Source organism: Malurus melanocephalus, unplaced genomic scaffold (genome assembly GCF_030028575.1).
Source record: "Malurus melanocephalus ecotype Western Australia unplaced genomic scaffold, MMel_1.1 scaffold_149, whole genome shotgun sequence".
NCBI classification, from domain to species: Eukaryota; Metazoa; Chordata; class Aves; order Passeriformes; family Maluridae; genus Malurus; species Malurus melanocephalus.
This window is the reverse complement of record NW_026623381.1, coordinates 1,046,803-1,069,237: the sequence shown is the minus strand read 5'-3', so window position 1 is coordinate 1,069,237 and position 22,435 is coordinate 1,046,803. Positions and strand designations below refer to the sequence as shown.

At 46.3% G+C, this 22,435-nt stretch overlaps 4 protein-coding genes and 4 non-coding genes across 9 annotated transcripts; 5 read left to right on the top strand and 3 right to left on the bottom strand.

The window, feature by feature from the left end:
- Positions 1 to 1,237: 1,237 nt before the first annotated feature.
- GBGT1 (globoside alpha-1,3-N-acetylgalactosaminyltransferase 1 (FORS blood group)) lies at positions 1,238 to 6,180 on the bottom strand. The gene is made up of 6 exons (XM_057371599.1): positions 6,066 to 6,180; positions 5,232 to 5,294; positions 4,875 to 4,925; positions 4,741 to 4,776; positions 2,646 to 2,780; positions 1,238 to 1,937 (listed from the first exon to the last, which is right to left on the bottom strand). The coding sequence occupies exons 1-6, from the start codon at positions 6,128 to 6,130 to the stop codon at positions 1,253 to 1,255; spliced, it is 1,035 nt and encodes a 344-aa protein (XP_057227582.1). The 5' UTR covers positions 6,131 to 6,180; the 3' UTR covers positions 1,238 to 1,252.
- A 3,464-nt stretch (positions 6,181 to 9,644) lies between these two features.
- SURF6 (surfeit 6) lies at positions 9,645 to 12,454 on the bottom strand. The gene is made up of 4 exons (XM_057371560.1): positions 12,281 to 12,454; positions 11,669 to 11,884; positions 10,974 to 11,065; positions 9,645 to 10,510 (listed from the first exon to the last, which is right to left on the bottom strand). Exons 1-4 carry the CDS (start codon positions 12,378 to 12,380, stop codon positions 9,839 to 9,841), a joined length of 1,080 nt encoding a protein of 359 aa, XP_057227543.1. The 5' UTR covers positions 12,381 to 12,454; the 3' UTR covers positions 9,645 to 9,838.
- Positions 12,455 to 12,813: 359 nt separating this feature from the next.
- MED22 (mediator complex subunit 22) lies at positions 12,814 to 18,776 on the bottom strand. 2 transcript variants are annotated; one of them, XM_057371558.1, is made up of 4 exons: positions 18,654 to 18,776; positions 18,157 to 18,237; positions 17,672 to 17,880; positions 12,814 to 14,142 (listed from the first exon to the last, which is right to left on the bottom strand). In XM_057371558.1, the coding sequence occupies exons 1-4, from the start codon at positions 18,774 to 18,776 to the stop codon at positions 13,944 to 13,946; spliced, it is 612 nt and encodes a 203-aa protein (XP_057227541.1). In that variant the 3' UTR covers positions 12,814 to 13,943. The 2 variants fall into 2 exon arrangements, with proteins under 2 accessions (XP_057227541.1, XP_057227542.1); XM_057371559.1 differs by having other exon boundaries at positions 12,814 to 14,136.
- Positions 18,777 to 18,792: 16 nt separating this feature from the next.
- RPL7A (ribosomal protein L7a) lies at positions 18,793 to 22,362 on the top strand. Its single transcript, XM_057371557.1, has 8 exons — positions 18,793 to 18,896; positions 19,437 to 19,557; positions 19,813 to 19,962; positions 20,362 to 20,502; positions 20,801 to 20,880; positions 21,202 to 21,332; positions 21,681 to 21,750; positions 22,202 to 22,362. Exons 1-8 carry the CDS (start codon positions 18,894 to 18,896, stop codon positions 22,304 to 22,306), a joined length of 801 nt encoding a protein of 266 aa, XP_057227540.1. The 5' UTR covers positions 18,793 to 18,893; the 3' UTR covers positions 22,307 to 22,362.
- Positions 19,673 to 19,745, top strand: LOC130576734 (small nucleolar RNA SNORD24). The gene has a single exon (XR_008965699.1). It is a non-coding gene; the product is annotated as a small nucleolar RNA SNORD24 (small nucleolar RNA).
- On the top strand, positions 20,225 to 20,290 carry LOC130576736 (small nucleolar RNA SNORD24). The gene has a single exon (XR_008965700.1). It is a non-coding gene; the product is annotated as a small nucleolar RNA SNORD24 (small nucleolar RNA).
- LOC130576733 (small nucleolar RNA SNORD36) lies at positions 20,604 to 20,680 on the top strand. Its single transcript, XR_008965698.1, has one exon. It is a non-coding gene; the product is annotated as a small nucleolar RNA SNORD36 (small nucleolar RNA).
- Positions 21,054 to 21,127, top strand: LOC130576730 (small nucleolar RNA SNORD36). The gene has a single exon (XR_008965695.1). It is a non-coding gene; the product is annotated as a small nucleolar RNA SNORD36 (small nucleolar RNA).
- Positions 22,363 to 22,435: the final 73 nt, after the last annotated feature.

Sequence of the window (22,435 nt, the reverse complement as noted above, 5' to 3'; positions counted from 1 at the left end):
TTTTTTTTTTTCCCTCCCCATAACTGTTCCCTTAGAAACAGCCCGTTCACCCCTTTCTTTGGGAACAGGGACTGACTGCTGGGCCCTTGGGAGCAGCAGAGATGATGTGGATGGCAGCCCCGCTGTGACAAGGGAGGTGGCACACACAGCCCCGTGCCGTGACCTCAGCTGACAGCCACAGCCACGCTCACCCGAGGGAGCTGTCAGCCTCTAAACGCCTGCTTCAGCTCCTCATCACATCCAAGGAGAGAAAAATGTTAACCCCAGCTCAGCACTGAACTCCCAGCTTCACCAGAGCATTTCATTACGGGATGAAATCATCCTGTTTGCTGGAAAGGCATCAGCTCGTGCTGTCGGCTCCAGCAGCTTCTCGCCAATTTATTTCACAGAGCTCAGAAAAATTGGAAAGGGCTGAAGCAACGGAGAGGAACACGAGCATCTCAAAACCAGATTTTCTGTGTTGGAAAAGATTACATGATCCGCAGAGACACGCRGCCCAGGGAGAAGGTTCAGAGCACATCTGTGATTGAAATAAACCCCAAGAAGTTCATTCTGCTCTGAGCTGTGCCAGCTCTGTCTGARCTTGGGTCTCCAAAGCACAGAGTGRAATTTGGGGGATAACTGCTAGATGAGTTCACACTGTTTGTCCTGTCAGACCAGGGCTCTTGCTGACAATGCCTGGCACCAGCTCTCTGCTGAGCAGGACCAAGAAATCCTGCTGCAGGATTTCCACCAGGCATGCAGGAGCATGTTCTCCCTCCACCAGGCAGGGAGAACATGCTCCAAGTGCAAGTTTCCTCCTTATTMTGACAAAAGGTGTTAGTTTAAATCACAGTGTAGGAACATTTATTATCCTGCAATGTTCTTTTTTTAAAAAAAATTGAAAAGGTTTTTATCAAAACCCAAGGTCTTCTTCTCCACAGGAATGTCAAATACCATTTTGATCTTGTTAAGTTTCTGCCAGGCCGTAGGGAAACRTTCAGGCAAAGGCAACTGCAGCCATGCATTGGATAATTGGCCTTTTGGRTGCTTTTTGGTGTGCTGCAGCCTCAAGCAGGATGTATTTACAAAGAACAGGAACCTGGAAACATTTTCAGTCTCAGCAGCACTTTGACTGCTGCTTCTGAAATGCATTTAGACTCTGTTCTCCAGAAGAACTATCCACACGTTCCTTCCCAGCTTCTTCCTGCTAAGAACAAAAATTCATGGGAAGGGCATGTTTTGAAGGAGTCAATTTTGGTGGGTCAGATGGTCAGTCTCGGATCTCTCTGTAGTTCTTATTCAACGTGGAAAAACGTATGAGGTGGATTTCAGGGGGTTTTGGTTTCCTGTCATCCCAAATGTACTCCGGAGAGAGCAGCTTGGAGGGTTTGTGGGAGAGGAAGTGCCTGTTGAGGTGACTCTCCTCCTGCCACGCTGCCATGATCCCGTTGGCTTTGTCTGCCAGGATGGTCATGTGGCAAGCCTTGGTGAACTCGTAGACTTTGCTGATCGAGCCTCCAAACACAGCTCCTCCATAGTAAAAATCCCCTTCCCCCTGGGGGATGAAGGCTGCCGAGGAGCTCCTCCTCTCATACGGGAATTGCTCCCGGGGCACTTGGAARTAGCCAGGATGGATGGCTGCCACCATGTCCCCCAGAGTCTCGGGGCCCCAGGAATTGTGGAACACCATGTCTATGTCCAGGCAGAACAGGTAGTGCACCTCAGCGTGGCTCACCTCGGCCACGTGCCTGCTGATGGCCTCCATCCTGCGCATGGAGATCTCCTGCCAGCTGGAGTATTTCTGGATGGGGACGGGGACCAGCGTGCGCCCCGACTGCAGCTGCACCCCAGAAATGCTCCCAGGGCTGTCTGTGAACAGGTAATAATTCACCTGGTAGCCCCTCATGAAGTGCTGCTCGGCCGACTCCAGGAAACGACGCACAAACCTCGTGTACCTGCACAGACACGGAGGGTGGAGAGATCAGCATGGACAAAGAGGGAATCTCTGTGAAGAGAGACTCTTTGAAGGGTGATAGAGCAAAGGGGGAATGGCCTTCAGCTGAAGGAAGGAGGTTTAGATCAGATATCAGGGAGGGATTGTTCCCTGTGAGGGTGGGGAGGCACTGGAATAGGGTGCCCAGAGAAGCTGTGGCTGCTCCTGGATCCCTGGAAGTGTCCAAGGAGAGGTCGAGTGGAAGGTGCCCCTACCCATGGCAGGGAGTGGAAGGAGATGGATTTTAAACTCTCTTCAAAACTGTTTTAAAGCCTCAACCCAAACAGTTCTGGGATTGCAAGGGAATGGTGGTGATTCAGGGCACGTTGGTGAATGCAGAAAGACAAGGAGTGGAAAGAGGTCACTGATCATCACTGAAAAATCCACACMCCACACATGCAACAGGTACAGGGGAGGACAAAAATACATGGATTATCCCCATTTTWTCCCAAATTCCCAAACCACCTGCTAATTCTTCAGAAATACTGCCCACACTCCAGGTACCTCAAAAGTTGTCATTCTCCAGGCTGGTGGGATTATGGACACACTGCACAAGCACAAAAACCTCCTGCAGCTTGGGACAAATTTCAGGCCAAGAAAAACCCAAATCCTCTTTCCACAGAGGAAKTGCATCACYCCAAGGACTGTGCCCACCCARTGCTTCCCTTACTTTCCAACAGCAAAGGCTGTCACCCCAATGGTGAGGTTCAGGGGTCTGTAGGCACTTTCCAGGATCTCAGGATTGAAGGTCCCTTCCCAGACAATGGGGGCCAGCCATGGTGTGACTGTCAGCACATCCTGGCGCCTGCAGGGGGAAAAAAAAAAGAAATGTTAATGAAATTGAACTGTTCCTTTTGGTTTTGAGGCCAGTAAATGGGAAAGGAGCACTAAAAAGGCAGCCAGGAGAGTGTGTGAATCAGCATTAATTCACCATGGAGGGTGTTAGCCTCGGATTTTTTCTCCCTGCACTCTCATTTGAGGTTATAGAGCACGGACGTTTCAATTCCTGGGATGAAATTAAGCACTTTTAACACATCAGCAAAAACCTGAGGATCTGCTAAAATCTCRTTTAAGGAGTTTTCTGCTGAGGAGAGTTTAATGACCACTGAACTCTCAGAATGGGAAGCTGTGCCTGTTTGCTATCAGCCTGATGCAGATTGCTACAGATTAAAACACAAGTAATAATGTGAAAATTACTATAAAAATATACCCCATTGCTGTGTTATTAAAAAACAGCTTGCAGCATGACAGCTTATTTTTCCAGTATTTATATATAGCTCCAACACATTCAGATATAATTTAAAATGCTGTGTGTGAGCCAGCATTCAAATGTGTAACAAAGTTAGAAAAAAATCCTTAATCTCCTGTGAGGGAARTGGAAATACTGAATATAAATGCAGCAGAGTCTGATTACGCCCTATAACAGCTCTGCAGTGCTGTTTCCATTTGCTGCCTTGTTTTTGGTGTTTCCTTCTCACCTTTTTGATTTTAAAGGAGATGTCATTTATGGTGTAACTCACCCCAAATTGCTCACGTTTGCTGCAGACCAGAAGCTGGAGCCCTCTGCTAATGCCATTTGTCACACAGAGCACAGCTCTCACCTGACATGGTCCCAAAGCAAAACAGCCCCAGAACCAAACTGGGGGAGCTGTGGGAGCAGCCTGGAGGTTCAGGCAGCAGATCCAATCAGATTTTCCACCYCAGATCTAATACTTTCAGTCTGAGGGGATACAAGAATAACAGTTTGACTCCTTCCTACAGCAACRCATGTGATTGAAAGATTAAATTATACAGGGAGAAGGATTTTGGGTTGAGAAAATGTACTAACTTGATCTGTTTCTGGGTTGATTATCCTTTTTTTGGATGAGGAAGGAGAGAGAAGGAAACATGCATGTTCACTTCTCTAAGCTTTTTAAACTTCATTTTAAAGGGCTGTCCTGTGCTTCCCAGTGACTCATGGTCATGGTCATCCTCTTAGTGCCAATAAACTCTCTTCAGAAGACACAGAGAATTAAAAACTACAAGATTCTCCCCTCATCTAGGCCAGTATATCCCAGCTGATTTAGCACAGAAATTTATTCCAGTGTGGAAGAGAGAAATATTCAGGCTGAGGACATCCTGTAGAAACAGCAAGAGGAAATGATACAGATATGTGTATATATGTACAACAGGGTGTGTTTGATAACAGGCAGAAGAATGTGATTGTTGAAGGTGAACTGCTCCAGATAARAGTCCAGATAAAGGAGCAGGGCCAAAGGAGGCTGCAATAACCTGAGCTGCACAGAGATTTTGCCTAAGTCACTTCTTAGTGCTGCTGCCCCAAATCTTCCCTCAAACTCCCTGCTTTGGCTGTGTCTGAGGTTTGTCTGTGTTTGCTGTGGAGGTCACACAAAGCTCCTGCTTCATTTTGCCCTGAAATGGGKTCAAAGCTCTCCCACAGCTGGTTCCAGCTCCAGCACAGCTCCAGAGGGTATTCCCCACTCTCCTGAAGATATCACAGATCTCCCATCTCAGGAAGAGCTCCTGGCCATGACAGAGTGTGTGAGTGCTAATGAAATCATAGGGAATTAACAGTAAATGCATTAATAAGTGTGCAGTGACCAAACCCAACCTCAGAGCAGCACAGAGAGCTGCTGCCACACCCCAGGGTTGGGATTTTCATGGAACAAGGTCCTGCTCAGTGTGCCCCAGGACTTTGGAACTGTGAGTGCTGCAAAGAGCCCAAACTAAACTCAGTAGAAACAAAGTTAAACAAAGAAACTTACTTCGGTGCCAGCACTCTTGGCTGCTGATAAAATAATCTGTAAAAAGGAAGAAATATCCATTGAATAATACATGAATATGCCTGGAAGAGAGGAACAGCAGTTTAAAGGTCAGGAGATAAAAAGCCTGTACTTACTGAGGGAAAAGCTGGATTAGCTTCTCTTCTGTATATTGGAGTTTTATGGAGCTGCATGATGGGGTGGGAGAAGAAAGGATTGTTATGCTTCTCCTAAAATATCAACCAAGTTTGGCTTCAGGACGTGCTGGTGCACTGTCCAAACCCAGCTCCAGCTGCTGTGGACACTGCCCTGCCTGGCCCAGGGTTAGGCACAGCCTAAACACACCTTCCAGGGCTGCATTGTTGGCTTTTTGTTTTAAGAGAGTGAGTAATTAAAGAACAAGGGATTGTTAATCACTGTTTGAGTTGTCAGTGGAAGAACAGGACTGTAACAATGAGCTGTGTTACTCATTAGACACAAAGCAAAATACTCACAAGATTTCAGGGCAGGGAAGGTAGTAGGGCAGGTAATGCACTTTTCTATTCCCAATTGTAGCCCTGTGAGAGCAAAGAAATGTTTTAAAATGGGTAATGTGAAAGGAAATCTTCCTAGAATTTTCCAAAATCACTTAAGGATCTGGCACAGATTTTAAGAGGTAATTCTGGCTAACTCCATGTCTACTTTACTAATTAGTGTAGGATCTGGTGTGTTCTCATTTTAACATAATGTCCTGCTGCTAAGGCAAAAAGTGACCCATGAGCTGAAAGCACAAAAAATTGCAACATCATAAAGATGGGATAGTTCACAATTTCATAATCAATATTTTAATATTTAATGGAAATGCCTGATTTCAGATCCCCTCCAAACAATGTTTGAGTTTGCTCCAGAGGATCTATAAGCCACATTCAGTCGTCAGAATATTCAGCTACCAAATCCTCRGTGTCTGAAAGCTGCAATGTCTGATAGCTCCAAAGCTGTCCCTGGTGGCACTGGAGTGAGTTTGGACTGTTTGAACAGACAGATAATCATCCCTGCTAAGGCCTGAGCTGAAATGTTTCTGGAATATTCTGTACTTAAGYATTTGTTTGTGAGTCACTACGGTGTTAGCAGCCTGATTTAGACACAATTTCTCTTTTTTCCTCTCTCCCTCAGGGCCTTCTCCCTCTGCCAGTGCTCCTTTTTCTGTCACACAAATGGCTGTTCTTTCTTACAGCCCTGACAGGGACTTCCCATAAAATGTGGCCTTTATTTTTCTGCTCCTGTGAGTTTTACCACAGGATATTCATGGGATGTTTTAAATATGGCTGACCTGACCAGCAAACACTCACCAGATAAAAGCAGTAACAACACCCAGACAGACAAGGGATCCCATCACCACTTTCTTGGAAATCATCTCTTCTGGAGCAGAAGGAAGGGCAACTCCTGAATTCCAGCAGCTTCCAATCTGCAAAGAACAAAAATAAGTGAAGTGGGCTGTAAGTTTCTCAGTCTGAGGGAAATAAATACATTATTTCCTCAGAGGAGGATGAAGCTTCTCAGCAATTTTTCTTTCAGTCCTTCTGTACCAATAAACACAGAAGGAGCCAGACCACAAGAACCAGGGCACTGAGGCAGTGTCTGTAAACTATCTGATCAAGCTCTCCATTTCAGGGAGCTTTAACCCCAGGTGCAGAACATGGGGAGCTTTTCTGATTTCATTCCACTTTCTGTAGATTCCATTTTTTTCATCTCAAGCACTCACCCTTTGTGATTTAATCAATCACGCACCCCAATCCTATCAGAGAGCTAACACAGCTATCAGCAGAGCTGATAAACCCCACCTTTCACAGTCCTGCAACTTCCACAGGCACTCCCTGAAAAGTGCCTGCAGGAAAAGGTAAACTGAGGTGTGAGAGCAGCAMAGAAACTTTTCACAGTCCTAAGGCAATGATTAAATCAAAGAAATTATTTCCTGTGCTACAGCTATGAAAATCAACTTTCGGAGCCCAGCAGCCTTACCTTCAAAGCTGTGATCAGTCCTTTTTTCTTCTTTTGGGAAAGTGTGAACTTGGGGCCCTGTGATGAGCCCACAGATCATTTGCATGGGGCTTCCAAAGGGTTTTCAAGCACATTAATGGTTATTACACTGATTATTACTTCAGTGAGGACAGAATGAGAGAATTGTGGATCAGACTCCGGGGTTCAGCTCCGTTCCTGATGCCTCAGGACCCAACTCATCCACAGCAAAGGCTCTCCCAGTGTGGCTGGAGGGACTGGTTGAAATTTCCAGTCAGAGCTTTCTACTTCCTTGAATGTGATTGGAGCCTGCAAGGAAAAAAAAAAATAAGGAAGAGGCTGTTTATCAATCCCATTTACAGACAGGGTAGCACTTATATTAGTGGGAGTGGTACATGGTGCTTCTTGGAAGGTGCTGAAGAAACCTCAGAGATCAGTACCTGGCCCTTGGTAAGGCACAGAACAGTGCCAATGGATCTGAAGAGGCACGGGTGATTTTCCTGCTTTTGTTTCTTTGGCTGGAAAAAGACAAGTGGCAAAAAGTTCTTTATTTTGCCTTACTGTGTCACACAGCAACCCTCCCTGGTGCTTCTCCCTAATTTTCCTGTCAGACAATCTAAATAGCTTTCATCAAGAAGTGTCACAAAAAAAATCCTACTTAAAAACAATTACTAAATATATATAAATATAAATATATATATAAATTTATATATATAAATATATATATGTATGCCTTAAGGCCTTCCACCACTTAAAGCCTTCAAGGATTCATGCTGAACAGTTCTGGATTCTTGCTAAAAATGCTGCAGATCCACATAGAAGGAAAAGCAAACAGCCTCCCCCCTCTGTAGCTGTTATTCTGYGTTTTTTACCAGTTTTATCTCATTCTTGTGCCAGTTGTGTCACGAGAGCTGCTGCACTGCTGCCAGGATTTGTCAGTGCCACGTTTCATACCTTGTGCTTGATGCTTCCAGCACATGCAAAGCAGATAAATGTGCAAAGGGGGGGTTCAAACAGTTGTTTTGCAGCCATTCTTTAGGAGATGGCTCCACACAGGGCAGGTAGGAAAGCTCTTCTCACCAGCAAGAAATTTCCAAATTTCCAACCAGGCTCTGGCTCGCTGCAGTTTAGATCTGGGCAGATCCCTTTTCCACACCTGAAAGTTCTGATGTTTCCTTCCCTTTTCTCTTCTATGACCTCCTTCAATCTTTCTTTGTAATTTTCTAAATTCAAGATCTGGGATTATTTCTGTCAGTTCTGACTGGACTCTCTCTAATCAGCCCATTCTCATGAAATTTGGTGCCAAAGCAACCCAAATTCCCTTGCTGAGCCCTCAGCAGGATGAAGCAAAGCTGGGTTACCCCCCAAAATGAAAAGCTGTCACAGTTCAAAATGTGAAGCTCTGCAAGGCCACAGCACTGGGATGACACTCAGCCTGTGCCCAAGTATAATCCACATCTTTTCTGTGGAAGATCTCCCAGCCAGGTCTGAGGCACATAAAATCTTGTGACTTCATGAAAACAAACTCGATTTTCAGGCTATTTGTTTTTACAAAATATGAGGCCCTGACTGAATCCTGTTTTCYATGATGCTTGCAGCCCCTCCCAGTGTGATGCCACTTTCCAATTGCATAAATATYCTCTCAAAATTTCCACCCAAAGCATAAAGGAATACACAAACAATCCCACTTTGTGGAGTCTCCTGAGGATCCCCATTTTCTGCACCTGTCCCATGCTCTTATCTCCATGGCATACAGAGGCTGATAGCACAGAACTTGGGTGATGGGGAAGGACAGGGGATAAACAGAGAGAAGGAAGGGGACTGACAGTTATTTGACAGTAAAATTAACACAGTAAAAAAAGCTGTGGGTGTTCTGGTTGTTTTAATGCAGTTTCAGCTGTTGTAATGGGCACAGAGTATTTCCATGTGTCTTTACAGAGTAAACATCTAATCCCTCAGGAAGAGAAATACACATATTTTGAAATATTACATCATTAAAAGCACAGATGATCATTCACCCCTTTGCTACAGTTTCTGTGTTACCAATCTGCCAGAACACTGGAGCCAGCTGAGAYTGGAACATCTTTTGCATCTAAAACCATCTCACCGAGATTGACCTCAACTGATTTACAGCTCACTGTGAATACAAACAAAAATGAGAGATGTGGTTGCAGCTAAAGAAAGAATCTCCAATCAAACAGAAATCACAGCTAAAGCATTTTTGTTACTCAGGTTGTTTGAATTTGTTCAGAAAGTTTTTTAAAAGGGATATGGCTGAAAGTAKCTCTGTTACTCCCAAACGAACTTGCTTGACCTCCCAGAACAAAGCACTACTTTATCTTCAAGCCCTGCTTGGAAAGCATTCCGGACAGCTGATAAATACCTCACTTGTAGACCATTCCATGGAAAATGTTCTTTGCAGAGCAACTATTTCAGATTTTCGAACCTGTATTTCAGATTTCTACAACTGAAGTGGCGAGCTGYGAGTGCAGGGCTGTTGAGAATGTGAAGAAAGAAAAGATATCTGTGGGGAGGGCTCCATCTGTGCCCCAGAACAGGTTTCCTTGCTGGACTCCAGTACTCTCAGGATCCTGTGACACAAATGCTTTCAGTCACACCTGAGGCTTGAACACACTTCAGCACAAATCCATTGCTGTTTGCAGTGTAAGATTACAGCTGCATCATGGAGTTACCTGGATTCTGGCAGATTCAGCTGGGAAGCACTGCACAGCCTGCATTTCACAGCACATTCACCAGGCCCACTAAACCAGGGATGACCCCACACCAATCCCACAGGATCCCTTGGTGGCATCCATGAGGAACACACCATGCAGGACATCAGGGGAAGTGACAGCAACTGACATTTCCCCTTTAGAAAAATAATAATTCCTATTAGAAACCAACCAGAAGGGTTTTTTTTGGGACAGAAAACTTTATTAACAAATATACAACTGTTTTTTAGTATGAAGATGGGAAGCTGTGGCAGTGCCTGCCCCACAGCCTGGTGTCCTCAGGCACTGCCTCCTCTGGGACAGTGCCACAGCCCCGTGTGACAGATGGACACCCCACCCTGGAACCCCAAATGCCAGGAGTGGCTGCTTTGGTCTCACTTTAACCCAGCTTTTTTCAAGTCCTCTGGCAGAATTCGGCCCTTCTTCCGGGCCCTGGCTTTCTTCTTYTCTATCCTCTCCTTCTTCTTCTTCTGGATGTTCTTCTGGCGCTTGTCCTGCCGCTGCTGCATCTTTTCTGCCACCCTGACAGTTCGCTGCTCCCACTGCCTCTTGCGCTGGGCTTTCCTCTTCTCCTTGCGCTTCAGGGCTTCCTTCAGACGCTCCTCGTCGTCACGGATCTTCACCCCTTCTGCCTTATAGAGAGCATTTGTCCATTTTATCTTGGTCTCCAGCTCCTGAGCTTTCTTCTCATCCTTATCCTTGAGCTCCTCCAGTTTATTCTTCCTGGTCTCCAGCCTGCTCAGCAGCTGCTTGTAGTTTTTGCCCGTCAAAGGAGTGATATTGCCTTTCACTGCTTTCCTTTTCTCTTTCTTCTTCTGGATCTTGTTCAACTCATTCTCTTCATGCACTTGAACCCTGTTGAAAACAATTTCAGTTCTGCTCTCTTCCTTTTTGTTTTCTGGCTCTGCTGGTACCTCCTCGGTTTTTTTCTTCTCCATTTTTGCCTTCATCTTCAACTCCTTTCGCCGGCGCTTCTTTCTCTCTCTCTCGTACTTCCTTCKCTGCCTCTTCTCCAGGACTGCAGGAGTTAATTCTTTTGCATTATCCTAAGGAAAAGGATGGATATGAGTGAGAAGCCTTAAATGGACAAAGCAGAATTAAAAATGGGCAGTCCCCAAGTTCCTGATTTCAAACTTCTCCTAAGAAGGACTACCTGTGACACCAACCTGTGGGCTCAGCTTTTAGAGATGTTAAACAAAGTAATAACATTTCAAACCCTTTGCTCTCCCTCAGCAGCCTGAAGCTCTTTTCTTTCAGGTTCTCAGTGCTTTTTTTTTTTTTTTTTCCTAAAAATCACCAAGGCATGTTCTCCTCCAAGTCTGACCCCCCTTTTCTCACAGATTTTTCCAAAGAACACACAGAGGTCACCTGGCAATACCTACAGGCAATTCCTGAGGAGATGAAATTGGCTTAAACCCTGAGAGATCCTGTCCCCACATCCCCTGGGAGGCTGGAGAGAATTTTCAGTGCATAAAAACACAAATGAATACACATCCAGAGCTCCCAYACCTGTCCAGAAGCTTTTTTAATCTTCTCATGGAGTCTCTGACGCAACAGACTGATTGCAGAAACAGAAGGGGAACTCAGTTCACTTTTACTTCCTGAAAATGAAAGAAAGAAAATAAAAATACTTAAAAAGCAGCACCAAGCTAAACAGAAGCACTTTCTATTGCTATGGGAAAAGCTCTGGGAACTCTTTAGATGCTGTGAATGGAACGGAAAATCCAAACAAACCAAGAGTTTCTATTTCATTGGTTTCTTTAGAATTCCCCCTTTTCTATCCCTATTATCATTCAACACTGCCAGCAGTGGCCTGGCATGGCCTGGGGCTGCCTGGCAAGCCAAAGGCAAGTACCCAGATTGTGGAAAACAGAGAGGCCCAGGACATCTTTTCTCTATGATCTGGCTTTTCACTGTCATAAAGGAAAGAGGACCTGGCAGGACAGGGATTGCATCCACGCATAATTCCCAAAGTTACTCACATGCACAAAAGCTCTGCAGTTCAGTTTAAACACCGTTTCCAGAGAGCCACCCAGTGGCAATGGCACAAATTCCTGTCCAGAGGCCAAAGCTTCCAGGGCACATGGGATAAGCAAAGATGTTCTTAATTCAGGTTTTCCAAACTACACGTGTGAAGCAATTGAAAAGCAGCCAGCTTAGCCCAGGTCACTTCAATCAGACCATGGCAAAGCTGCAATTCTTACCTGTAGCCAAAYTCTCATTTTTGTTCTGTGTAACACTCTGTGGAGGTGTTTTGCTGGCTTGAGGGGCTGCTTTCTGTCCAGGAGTGGCTTTACTGGTGTTAGAAACCACCTGTTTGGCTGAAGGAGCATTCTTCTTTTCAGCTTGCTTCCTGGACTTCTTTCTCTTCTGTTTCTTGGGCTGTCTGCCAGCATCCTCGGGCTGGCCTGGCTTAGACACTAGAAAGCAAAAACAAATTACACAAAAGAGGACAAAGCTAGATTCCCACCCATAATATTCACTTATCATGGAAGACTAAAGCTCCAGCATCGCAATGGCATACCTTAATGTTTAGAAATTACACGTTTTAGGTTTTATTTAAATAGACCAAACAGCCTCGCACACTCCAGTAAAATCCCAGCTCTCCCACGTCCATCAATCACCAGTGAATGGAGACCATTGATTCCCAAGGCTCCCAGTACAACGTGTTCGGGAGCTCCGTGTTCCAGCAGATTGTTATTTTGTTATAAAAGGCACAATCGCGGGCTAAGCGCCCCGTGAAGGCACAACAGACGCGCCCAGCCTCCCACAAACCGGCCGGAGAGGACAGAATCGAAGCGTTACAGTTCCAGTACCAAATTTCCTCTTCCGCGACTCCGGGGCGTGCTGSACGCCGGCCCTCCTGGCCAAGCCCTGCAGATAGGAGTCCTGCGCGGCCAGGYTGGCCATTGCCATGCCGGGGGTGGCCCCTCCTCGGGGCAGCGTGGGGACAGCGGTGCTCTCCTCGTGGAGATCTCGCAGGAAGTGATGGATGAAGCGCGCCGGCCGGGAAGTGACGGCAGCGCCGAGCGCACGGAGCGCCCGCAGCCGCCGGGGCTGGAGCCGCCCCCGCCGGGGCTCGGCACGGCCACCGAGAGGGTCCCGCAGCCACACCGGGGGTGCTCGGGGCTCTCCTGGAGGGCTACGGGTCGCCACCACCCCGGAGCTTCTGCAGACAGCCACTCCAAACCCCCCTTTATTAGCGGACAAATTTGCACAGTGGTGAAGTTCCCAGAGCACGTTTATGATGGTTTCTGCAGCCCCTGTACGGAGAAAGGGAGTGCTCCTCCCCTCGCATGTGCACGCTCATGTTGTCACACTCGTGGCTGAAAACATACGCCTTAAAAAATTATACAAAACAGTTTTATTAAATCACCTAATTACAAAAATAAATGGAATGGAAGAAAAAGAAACCAAAAARTAATAGCAAAATTCACATCCTAAGAAATGAGACGTTACAGCAGAAAGCTGGGGAAGCTCAGCTCAGTTGTTGGAATGCACTGGTGGCTCTGTGGTGCCTGTGACACCGAGCTGTGGTGACAGTGTTCCAGTTCAGTGGCATCTCCCTTTCAGCTGCACAGCTCGAGCCAAGGCATAGCCACCACAAAAGGAAAGAAGTGCTGAGCTGCTGAACAGCTACAGACCAAGCACCAAATATGTTTCTTTGGAAGGAAACTGAGAGTAATGGAGTATCCTTCACTGCTCTCAAGATTTTTTCATCCATCAAAAACCACCATAAACAGTGGCTTCATGTTAGCTCAGAATATGTTAATAGGAATTTCTGTGTAAACACTAAGGAAGGAATCCACTGACTAAAGCATGACACTGCTTCTCTTTGTGGCTTTGAGCAAGTGGCATCGTTGATCCCTCAGTCTGATCCCCATCTATTCTTCTCCAAAGCAGGGAACACTGCTCTTCCATAACGTCTCCTGAGAGCCTCCTCCCAAACAAAGAGTTCAAGTTTGTAAAGCATTTTGACAGTAAAGACTGTTGTGTAAAAATACTATAAGACTCTTTACAGTAGATCAGAGGTTGTCAGATGCCATCCTGAGAGAGCTTTAAAGCAGCCAGAATGTCAGTAATCTTGGGAAACAGAGTAAAAACCCCAACGCACCCACTGCCCCCACATTTGGCTCAAGTTTATCCCAAAGAAATTCAACTCCCAACAGTCACATGGAAACAAACTGGACTTCTACTGAACTCTACACGTAACTATCACGTTAAAGCAAACTCGACTCTAATTTGTTATAACGACATCCACTTTGTGTCTACTTATCTCTATCTCTTAAGGGACAGGAACATTTCTGGCAAGGTCCTGGGGTGGAGGAAGCACTGCAGCCATGCAGGGAGCAGACACCTGCCAGTACAGCTCCAGTGCCTCCTCCCGACAGCAGGAGCCGCTTGCTCAGCACAGCAGGAGGAAGACTTCCAGCAGCGCGGTGCCGCGGCAGGAATGTGTCCTGCAGCAGCGGATCCTCTTCAGGAATGCTCGGCGGGGCCCACCCCGTGCCCGTTCACGTGGGGGTGCGACGGGGTGGAACTCTGCGAGGTGGCGACGCTCTGCTCTGCTGTGGCAGCTGCCAGCGGCATCGAGAGGCTCTCGGGGGACAGCGTGGCAAAGTCTTCTCTCCAGTAGGCTTCGCACAGTGGGAGATCATTGCTGTCACACAGACTGTAGCTTTCCAGAACAAACAACCCCAGTGAGGAGAGAGCAGGCGTGGTGATAGAGGAGGGGAGGGATGGAAAGGGTGGAGGAGCAAGACAGAAGCAAAGCATTAAGAAAATGGCAAAAAAAAAGAAGCTGGATATAAGGTCTGTGTTCATGAATTCATCCCAAGTCGTGTGACACTGGCCTCCCCTAAGACACACCCCCTAAGAGCTAATCCTAAACCTCTTGGGTCTGATGAGGATCAGGGCAATTTCAGAGACAGAACTGTTGCTACAAACTGAAACAGTGGCTCAATTCCAGACACTTCAAGTCTCTGAAAAGATCTGAAGTCGCTGCACCCCCAGTCTCTGAAAAGATCTGAAGTCGCTGCACTCCCACATATTCTGCTAATAATGAGTGAGACACAGACCTTACCCACAATTATTTGACTTGGAATTAGACTGCAACTTATGTGAGAAAAAAAAATAGAAATCCCGCTCTAAATTTCACTTCAGCAAAAAACTGCTGCAATTGTTTAGGGGGCTGTCCCTTACATAATAAAGAACAAACCTATTTGCTCTCTTGCCCTTTCAAAAAAGTGCTCCATAGGTTTGGGTGTTCTAYTGAAGCTTCCCAGTCTGATTATAAAGTACTGACAGCTCCTGCCTTTTCCCAAAGAGCCTGAGCTAACAGTGCTTCTAAAAGCAGCTGGTTGGAAWCCAACACTGAAAACTACAGAGATGGATGTACCAGCAGTGTGAGAAAAATGTTTTTAAACAACAAATCTTTTTAAACTGGCAAATTCTTGCCTGTGCTCTGAGGAAAACACAATGTGGAAGGGCCAAAACTAAAAAGAAACATGGAAGGAACTGGAACAAAACCAACACAAATCCCAAAGAGAAGAAGGAGCTGCACACACAAGAGACACCCAAGACAAAGTGAGTGCTAGAGCAAAAAGCAGCTTGCATTCAGAGAAAAACAAACCCAATGGGTCAAGTGATTTTGTTGTTGCAGCTTTATTTACATTTGTAATGTATGGATTGATGCTCAGGGAAATATTTTAAGTATAGAAATATGAGACAGTTCAAATTGCACAAACATGAAACATGTGAGATCTAACCTCACACTCAAGACAGCTCCTGTGATCTCAGAGGAGGGAGCAATGGAACACAAATGCAGGTTTGGGGGTTARGATGAGAGAAGGCAAGCTGGACTTGCAGTTACCACCTTGGGGAACAAGCACACAAAGCTCTAGTTGCAAGCTGAGCTATTTTCTGGCAGCATCACCCAGCTGAGCTGGCTTTGCAGGGGAAGTGAGAAGGCAGTGGATACAGGTTTTATGTCTGGGCCTTCTGTAAAATCCGTTGGAAGATCAGCSCTCAATACAGTGGTTTCAGTTAACAAAGATGTTCAGGACTGAACCAAAACTTTGAGTCCTGTTCTGTCATAGACSTCAGGTCATGATTTCCCAGAACCTGACCACAGCATCTACCACATCATAGCAGGGCAGTTATTAACCATATTTTAGCTGTGTCACAGCATGACAGTTTGTCCTGCTGCCCTGTAGGAACAGTCTAAGCTGCACCTTTCAGGTAACACTCCTCAAAAGTCAGGGTCAATAAGCAGCCCGAAGGAGCACTGGCCAGCTTGCTGCTCTGTYCTAAGGGCTCCTCAGGGCAAGGAAGGGATTTCACTACTTCCCTGAGGCATCCGGCCACTCTGCACGCAGAGGGACAGCTCTGGAAAACTAYTTGAACACAGGGCAGGAAAGCCAAGATTCCTTCAGGACAATCTTCTCAGTTTTAGTTTSAAGGACCTGCTTTAGGGTCTCATCAAAAGCCTGGCAAATACCTGACCCTAAAACTAAGAGGCATCCCAGGGCTCCCAGGACAGCCAGGAATTCCCCTCTGGGGGCAGACAGGCTTTTGTGTTTACAGCCACTAAAAGATGGCTGTGACACAACAGAAACCCTTTCCCCACATTAGACAATAAGGTTTCATTAAAAATACTGTAATACTCTAATTATAAAAGGACTTTGAATAAATCACTGTTTCTGTATTTACACAGACACAATTTCTTTGGCGCAGAAAAAGACAGGAAAGAGCACAGGAAGGGAGGAAGTGCTAAAAGCAAATGACAAAGTGCTACATGATAACAAGTGTCAGATCACAGCTCTGCAGAGTYGCCAGGTTTCCTCACCTCAGGACCCATAAGAAAGAGCAGGAAGGCAAATCCATCTGCTGCACACCAACACTGGTGCTTCCATGTTAGTTCTGTCAGCCAGGGTGGCTTTATGTGGCACCTGGGGCCAGGTGGATGTACAGACCATGCCAGCATGGTAAGAACCTCGCTGTCCAAAATGAGAGTGACCAACACACAGTGGTGGCAGTCTGGGGACAAGGTGAGGGAAGCACACCTGGCATGTATGGGGCACTCTCATCCAAAACCACATCCCTTTGGATAAGCTCACTGCTGTCATGGATCTATCAGTACCTAAACAAGTGCTTGGGTTTGGGATCATCACAACCTCCTCAAAAAACTGAGTAAAGTTGAAAAGCAACTCTAAACTTTTACATCTAAGCTGTGTCATATTATTATCCTTTTACTCTTAAAATACATATATTACTCATAATGGCTTTACTTTCAAAGATATTGAGCAATTTAGTTGACTTAGCAGGGGTTATAGGCATTCAGCATTTTTAGAAAAAAAAGGAGGCAAACATAGAAACCCTGGTCATTGAAATTTTAAATAAGATTTTTTAAAGWTAAGTTTTTGTTTAAAAGTCCTAGAATTATTGCACTGACTTCACTTAGCTTGGAAAGTGCAGCCAAAATAACCAGGTTTACATTTGTTTTCTTCTGCTTTCATTTACTGCATCATTAACTAGAAGTGCTGGAGTGCATTACAAAAAAAATAAAAAATAAAGTGTCTGAATTCTCTGAAGTCTATCTGCTAAGTAAGAGGCTTTAAAAATATTAAAAATCCCACAAACAAATCAGTAATAAGTAATTCCTTAGAAAATCCTATCACAATACTTCATCATTCAATTAAACTGAACAAGTTTTTTTACTCCTTGCAAATGTTGACCCCAGCAGGACTGGAGACAGCTGGGGGCAGTGGACTAGGGAGGAAAAGGCACAATGTGTGACCAGGTCACTTGTGAAAGACTCACCACGAAGGTGTGGTGACATAGCTGACATCAGGACCCAGCTTAGCAAGCTGGTCTTTATAGGGAGAGAGCCAGAGGCTCCTTCACAGGGATCTCCACCAAGGAAATTCATCTCCTTTTCTAATGATTACAACAGAAGCCTAAGGAAATCACCTATCAAACCTAGGATGCTGTGAGCACCTCCTTCATTAGGACATTCATATCCTGCAGGGTAAGTACAAGGAAAAGGCAGTTCCTTTAGTTACAGAAGGAGTTTGACCTAATTAAAACTCTTGAAAAWTTTTGGGAACATTCTCAACACCTATACTCTAAGGACTACTTGATGGTCTGGACTAACTACCCCAAAAAGGCCTGCAGTTATAAGGCAGAGTCCACTGCCCTATTTGTACCTGGAAGAGTAATATTCTTCTTCTAGCTCGTACAGGTCAATGGAGATCTCATCCCGCAGTGCAATCAGCTTCTTGTCACACTCCTCCTGCAGACTCCTCAGCTGCTGGTTGCGCTGGTTGATGGCCTCGTTCACTGARGGGAAATCGTTGAGGATCAAGAACTGCTTCAGGTCAGACACAAGTTTCATCAGGGACTCACCAGCTCGGACCTTGCAGAAGGGAGAAAAAAAAACCACACATCAGAACAGGGCTTTGCTCCAGTTCCAAGATCTTCCAAGCTGCGCCTTCAGCCCAAATTTTGGATAAAAACTCCCACAGTACACGATAATTCTGACAGAATTCTGAGCCAGCCTTCCCCAGTCACCCAAAACATTAGGTTACTCTTCAAACACCAGTCCTTCCAGTATTATAAAGAAACAATAATGAACCCAACAGCCCCTGCAAGATGTGCTGCTCACAGATGTGAACAGCACAGTGTTACTCACAATGTTTGCAGCTCTGACATGCATCTCGTAGTTATCTTGTTCACCCTGGGTTGCTCGAGAGACTTGAGTTTCGTCCTCAATCTAAAGAAAAAAGTACAAAATCCACCTTTACGTGTTTAAAATCCAGACAATTATTGTGYTATATTGTATTTGTGAATATATATGTAAATATGTGCGTGGATTTCCTATATGTGAAATGAGATCACATATCATGTATGTGAAATTGACGTTTATGTGTGAATTACAGTTCAATTCACACATGATATTCAAGGACAGGTTGGACAGGGCTTGGAGMAACCTGATGMGGTGGAAGATATCCCTGCCCATGGCAGGGGGTGGAACGAGACGAYCTTTAAGGTCCCTCTAAAGCCCTTAACATTCGGGGATTCTATGAAAGGTCCTCCCCTCTCCGCTCACTGCTTTTGCTCTCCCTCACAGCCCGCTCTCCCTCACAGCAGCCGGGGTCCTCCCGCGGGCGAGGACCCCCTCAGCCCCACCTTGGCCGTCTTGATGATCTCGGTGAAGTTGTCCATGATGGAYTTGACATCGTCCTTGAGGCGCTTGTTGTAGGACTGCAGCAGTGTCTCCTTGCTCTGCGGGAGCACCCGGGGCTGCGCCATTGCTGCTCCCCCCTCCCCTCACGGGCCCGGCCCCGCCCCCCGCGCTCTCGCGAGATCTCGCGCCCCGTAGATATTTCCCGGCATGCACCGCTCCCCCTTTCTCTCCCACCGCCCAAGATGGTGAGTGATGGCGGCGGCGCGGGGGGAACCGGGGCTATCCGCCGCCATCCGGGGCCGCCCGTCGGTRTCCGCTGCCGCCGATAGGCTGCGGTAGCTCCGTGCGGGTGCTCGGTAGCCGAGRGAGGCGGCGGAGCGGTGTTTCGTGCCCGATTCGCCATGATGGGGAAAGGCCGCGGATGGGCCTGCCCGCCCGAGCTGGGGACCTGCGGCTGCTGCCGGCTCGGGCAGCCCGGCCAGGCTGCAGCGGGTTCCCGGGGTAGGTCAGGTCCTGCTGGTCACTAATCCATTGTGGGGATATCTTGGCTCCTTTCGGGGAGGGCCGGGTGAAGCGATCATCACGCTTGGTTTAATCCTTTACCTATCGGGAAGGTATATAAACCCTTTAAAGGCAAAGCGAAGGATTTGCTCTCTCTGGAAGAGCAGGCTGAAGATGGGAGGGCACCAGGCTGTCGAAATTCCGGGGAAAATATATGTATTTCCATGGTGGGCTGATAACTTTTTTGGAGGCAAAAAATGGCAGAGTGTGTTTCTTGATTGCAGCCGAAAGGAAAGAAGGCCAAGGGCAAGAAGGTTGCACCGGCCCCTGCTGTAGTCAAGAAGCAGGAGGCCAAAAAAGTTGTCAACCCCCTCTTTGAGAAGAGGCCCAAGAACTTTGGCATTGGTGAGTAAGTGGATATTTGCTTCATGTTATTTTTGTTCAGTGATCAGATGTCTGAATTATAAACATTCAAAATCACTCCAGACTTTGTGCAGTGCCATTATTGTGGGGCATGGGGCGCAGATGATGTGAAAGAATATTTGCTATCTGAGTGGTCGTGCTGACAAATCACCACCAAGATCACTGATGCTCCTGTGCTGCTCTTGTGCTGCTGCTCTGGATTTGGGACAGCCCTGAGCTAAAGGCTGTGTTTTTTAGGACAGGATATCCAGCCCAAGCGTGACCTTACCCGGTTTGTGAAATGGCCACGTTACATCAGGCTGCAGCGCCAGAGGTCCATCCTCTACAAACGCCTCAAGGTGCCTCCTGCCATTAACCAGTTCACCCAGGCTCTGGACCGCCAGACAGGTGAGGATCTGCCYCAAAAGGGGTCTTCTGTGAGTGAGTAAAGTCTTCTCCAGGTGACAGTGTCATACAGAAAACTGGACCTATGTAGAATAATTTCCTCCTCCTAAGTTTTCCTTGCTTTAAAGGAACCAGTGCACCACTTCTAACCRTAATTGCTCTGGGGATCCACGTGCATTTCCTTGTCCAGTCAGGGATTTCTCAGTGCCATCAGAGGTGCACATGGAAGCAAAGATGGTCTCTCAAGGTGCTCTTTCTTGGACTGTGCAAGTGATGATCACTTTTTGCTGTGTAAACACATGTGATGACAACCACCAAGATCGCTGATGCACTGCAGTATTTTTAAAAAGTAATCCTTAGATTTTCAGGTCATGCAACTAATTAGTAGGTGTTCTCTTCCAGCTACACAGCTTCTGAAGCTGGCACACAAATACAGGCCRGAGAATAAGCAAGAGAAGAAGCAGAGGCTGCTGGCTCGTGCTGAGCAGAAAGCTGCTGGAAAGGGAGATGCTCCAACCAAGCGGCCACCGGTCCTCCGAGCAGGTAACTTTGTACCTTGACTGATGAAATRTGGGAGTTGGCACTTGGGTAGAGAACACTGATGGAAGAGTTGGTTCTTCAACTAGACAGGCTTGGACAAGCTATGGCAATGATGTATGAATTTCTTCACCTGAGCTCAAAGTGAAGAGCAAAATAGACGAGCTTTTTAACCCTGAGCTTTAGCAAATTGTCCATTAAATGTCTTTGTACTGCTGTGTGAGAAGATAGTGATGATGTGGTGTGGAATCAGAGCTTTAAAAATAGACTGTGAAGAATCAAAGTTTATTAATTTGGTTTTCAGGTATTAATACTGTCACAACTCTGGTGGAGAACAAGAAAGCTCAGCTTGTCGTTATTGCCCACGATGTAGACCCCATTGAGGTGAGCATGTTACAGGCTACGTGTGTAATTTTAGGGTGGGGTCAGAAGTACTTTTAAGGCAAAAAGGACAAATTTATTGCATGAAAGAGAACGCATAAAAATACACATTTACCAGAAATGGGATGCCTATGSATCCTGTGTAGTTGTCCTGGTATGATTGTAAAGCTGGGCCCTTGCAATGATGTTYTGAATTTCTTCACCTGAAACTGCAGTGAAGAGCAAAACGAGCTTTTTAACACTGAGCAATTGCCACAGCCCAGGCTGAYATCCAGCACAAAGGGATGTTTTCTCTCAGTTACTCAGCACTCTTTTCCCTTCCAGTTGGTGGTTTTCCTGCCTGCCCTGTGCCGCAAGATGGGGGTGCCCTACTGCATCATCAAGGGCAAAGCCAGGCTGGGCAGACTGGTCCACAGGAAGACCTGCACCTCAGTCGCCTTCACCCAGGTTAACCCGTAAGTGTCTGGGAGCTCACTTGATTCTCTGTTGTGGAGAAAGCAAATTTGGGTCTCTCTAAAGTGGTAAAATCAAAATAACACCTCTGTAATGTCTGATAAGAATGTCTTTATCCGATCCTAAAAATGCAGATTATTTTGGTTTACCAGAAGGTTGGTGACTTTAAAATCTGTGTGGAACAGTCAGCCTTAATCTGAGCAGTGCAGATTCTAAGTGTTAAACCTTTGCAAGCAATGCTTACGCTTAACCTGAAAAATTGGGTTGCCACTAGGAGCTCTCAAATCCTGTGGCAAAGTAGTTACAGAAGATGTAAAATTGAGGTTCTAAACTACAACTGTCACCAACAGGGAGGATAAGGGAGCCCTTGCTAAGCTGGTGGAGGCTGTCAAGACCAACTACAACGACAGATACGATGAGGTAAGATTCTCAGTGCTCCTGGCCTTATTTTTTTGTACTGTTAAACATTCCCAAAAGCTTCCTAGAGAAACGGGGCATAGTGACATCAGCTTATAGTTTGTGGGTGTGTTATACCTAGGTTTGTTTACAGTGTGCCCAGACTTTTTACCTGAGGATGGGGTAAAATGTGAAAGGTGTCACATTTGAAGCAAACAGCAACCCTAGGGCAAGGATTGTAGAGAGGACAACTTCTGCTAAGCTAAATCCATCCCCCAAAACCAGGAGTTACAGGATAGCTTAATCCAACCACCCGACAGGAGAAAGATGATCTTAAGCTCTTCTCTTTGCTGCCCCAATATAGTGCAGTGCTTGAAATGTGTAAGACTTTCTAGTTGAGGGAGCTCTTCCTCTTGTGCAAAACAGAATGTAAGAGATGGAATGAGGCCTCTAACCTGTTCTCCCTTCCTTGCAGATCCGTCGTCACTGGGGCGGGAATGTGCTGGGTCCAAAATCAGTGGCTCGCATTGCGAAGCTCGAGAAAGCAAAGGCTAAAGAACTGGCGACAAAGCTGGGCTGAAGATGTACTGCATTGCACCTTGTTTTCTGTACATAATAAACCCCAGCTRTGTTTCAGTGGTCTGTGTTAATGGSAGTGTTCCAGGCAGGGGGTAGCACAGTGTCATTGCTATACTTCTGCCTTCCATGC